This window comes from Poecilia latipinna, unplaced genomic scaffold, assembly GCF_001443285.1.
Source record: "Poecilia latipinna isolate Pla-1442-1.1 unplaced genomic scaffold, P_latipinna-1.0 Scaffold147, whole genome shotgun sequence".
Lineage (NCBI taxonomy): Eukaryota > Metazoa > Chordata > Actinopteri > Cyprinodontiformes > Poeciliidae > Poecilia > Poecilia latipinna.
In genome coordinates this window covers 163,771-167,089 of record NW_015112763.1, presented here as the reverse complement: position 1 = coordinate 167,089, position 3,319 = coordinate 163,771, and the positions used below count along the sequence as shown (strand labels likewise).

The following is a 3,319-nucleotide window of genomic DNA, read 5'->3' as shown; positions in this document are numbered from 1 at the left end:
GTATTGTTCAGGGGGCCGGACCAAATGAGGAGGCGGCCCGGATCCGGCCCGTGAGCCGTAGTTTGGGGACCCCTGCTCTAATCCGTCTCTTGTTGTTCTTTCAGACTTCTTCAATACACATTTGTCGGCGATCTCTTTATGGTTCCAGACGACCCGCTGGGCAGAGGAGGGCCTCACCTGGACGATTTCTTACGTTCAGAGCACAGGTAACAAACCAGCTAGCCTGAGGCTAACAGTGTTAGCACAGTTGTGAAATGGATAGGAAGGAAAACATGAGTTATCAGATAAAATTTTATTATGTTCAGCATTCATCTGAGTCCATCTTGAGACATTGGAGACATCCCGTCTCAGAACCACAGATGGCTAGAATACTCAATAGATGGACTTAACTACATCAAAATATTTTCACTCAAGTAAAAGTAAGAAGTTTCCATCCATGAAATTACTCCATTAATGGCAAAAAAGAAAAAGAATTTGGTAAAAATCCTACTCAAGAACCGAGTACTGGATCAGTTCATCTGATTTAATATTTTATAATAATCTCATCAGAGAGACAAGTTCTGATATTTTAAAAACTAAATTGAAATAAACAAAAAAACAAATAACATAATTACAAAATAACAAATTGAATTGAAATACTTTTCCAAATTAGATCATATTAAGCACAGCATATAGTTTGAGTCCATTTTTACACTGTAGCTGCATCCCTGAATCTGGTCCATTTTTGGCTAAAACGTGTTCTACATTTAATCAAGTTACTCAAAACAGCCGATGTTACCCAGAGGTTTTACTTAAGTGATAATATCACTCAAGTAAAACTAAAAACTACAGTGTAGTAGAACTACTCCTAAAATTATTTTTTTTCCCATAAAGTTACCCAAGTACAAAAGTAAGTAATTACTGGTCAGTACTTTGTTGAACCAAGTCTTTTTGGTTCAGTTTTCTCTATTAATCGTTAACATCGGACTCGGCAGATGTTAGTCATTTAACACGTCTGTATCAGGCTGATATTTATCACCATCACTTATTTCCACCTCATTCCATTTGTTGTTTCACTTCAGGACTCCCGATCCAGGAAATCATTCGTTCGCCGGCTTAGCAAGCAGTTTTCCTTCCACCAAGCCGCCTCGCTCCCAAACCGAACCCTTAAACTTCCGCGACCGAACCCCCGGGGGCGCCGTGGACTCTTTAGCGTTTGGCGGCCGAGGGAGGAGCCGGAGGTGGGAGGCGGAGAGCCAGCACAGGCAGCTTGGGGCAGGCGGCCACCGGATGATGGTGACCCCCGACAGGAGCCCCGAAGAGACGGCTCACCTGAGGGAGCAGCTGCTCAACATCTTCGAGGGACAGGACAACATGGTGACGCTGGTGCTGCAGTGCCATCTGGCAGAGAGGGACATAAATGTGCTTTCTGATCTCATCTTAGAGCAGCAGAAGGACTAGAAATCTCCTTATTTAATAGTTTTTTTTTGTTTGTTTTTTTTCCTTTTTTGATAAAACGTTTTCCTGCTTAAATGGCTTTGTGTTGTACCAAAGCAATTCCAACTACACATTACAGATAATCTGTGCATTATCTGAAAGATGCAACAAAACGTCGACAAATCATCGAGAACGTCCCGTCTCCTCTGTCTCCTCTGTGTTGCCTTTGCCGGGACCTTTTATGTTCAAGTCTTAATATTTATTTGAGCTTCTGCTTTTAATCCACAACTTCAGTAAACTGTTGCTTTGCACCGTGAACTTGGAATTATTTCCCAGAGAGAAATGAGCCGACAATTATGAGCCCGTAAGACTGCAATTGTTGTTGATTTCAAAGGTAAATTTTCCATTAAACAGATTAGAAAAAGGAAAAAAAAAAATAAAAATTCTACGTAGCATTTGTGTTAGACTTGCTACAGCTAGCCACAGCAGTTGGTTGTGTTAAGCTCTGACTTGGTGGAGAATTATGAATCCAGTTTTTAGCTATGAGAAGAACATGCCTGGAAAATAGCTCCGGGAAAAATGTAAATGTCAAAAGAAATGCGTTTCTATTTTTAGCAAATGGTTCAGCTATACGTTTAGTAGATTACACCTTCCTGGATCCCTCGGCTCAGTGAAAGTTGCCAAATGGACTCTTACTTTCAAAGAGTAGGTATAAAACTAACTCATAAATACAGAGCTAAGCTAGCAACATATTTTTTGGTTTGGTCTGCGTGTCTCAAAAGAGACGGATTGGATGAATTAGTTTTGATCTTCAGTTCACAATTACTAAGCGGGGAGATTCTTTCTTTCCCCCTTATGCTTCCAACACCAATTTCTTCATTAGATTTCAATCAGACGAGTGGAAGGGCTAAATATTAGCATGCTAGGTGGTGCTAGCATGCTAATGAGCGAACAAAGAAAACACCTGATAATCGGTGGACCTTTAATTAAGATATTTATAACTTTTTTAAAATAAAATTAGTGTTTGACACACTGATTTTAACAAATGGTAGGTTTCTGACTATTAAGATTTTATTTTTGAGAAAGAAATGCAAAAAACTTTCCATTTTTCTATATTTAACAGCTATGCAGAGGTGGAAATATGTGATGCTCGGTGTAGGTGGGCAGATGTCATTTAAAACTTCTTATAGAAACACTGAACCAAACCCTGCAACATTTTGTACATTTGGTCCCTGATTTTATTTTATTTTTTAATATTGTCAGGTTTGACAATCGTACGCAAAACTATGACCAAATGAAGAGATTAAAGCAAATCAAGATATTTTTTTTCATGTTACTATCTCACTAACTTTTTGATTATTGAAATCATTTTACTTGCTGTGTTTACATCTGTAAATTTTAAGAGCTTATTAAAGTCATTCCTGTGGTATTTCCGTTGTCTTTTACATCCTGTTTGTGGTGAAAATAATGCATCGAACTCACCATCTTCAACAGTAATGTTCTTAGACTTGTGTTCACGAGACATAATGGCAACTGGAAGGACACAGGTGGGATAAACTCAAGTTTCAATATTTAAAGTTGCTGTTTTTACTGTTAGCCATCAAAATATGAATAGTTCGACATCCGGTCGATTTTTAGTCACAGTTCCAAACTCGTTTTGCCCTGACAAGAAGAAAAAGAAATATTTTTATTGAGAACAATTTTATTGGGAAGAAAATCAAACTTGTATAGTTAGATGGAATGCTAATATAGCTTTCTTTTCTTCAAGGAAAGTAATTTGTAAATAGGAACCAGTTCATCTTGGGGTTGAGATCAAAAGTTCAAATTGCCTGTTCTAGCTTTTGAGAAGTGTATGCTTGTAGATCATTGTGTATAGCAGTTGTAATACATTTCTAGAATAGCA

General features: G+C 38.2%; 1 protein-coding gene across 1 annotated transcript in view; it reads left to right on the top strand.

Annotated features, from left to right (window-relative positions):
• Positions 1-2,845, top strand: part of khnyn (KH and NYN domain containing) — a 38,779-nt gene extending 35,934 nt beyond the window's left edge. Inside the window, exons 8-9 of the mRNA XM_015029241.1 lie at positions 105-206; positions 1,062-2,845. Of these exons, the coding sequence (XP_014884727.1) occupies positions 105-206; positions 1,062-1,440 (481 nt within the window). The 3' untranslated portion in view covers positions 1,441-2,845. The remainder of the gene's footprint in view (positions 1-104; positions 207-1,061) is intronic.
• Positions 2,846-3,319: the final 474 nt, after the last annotated feature.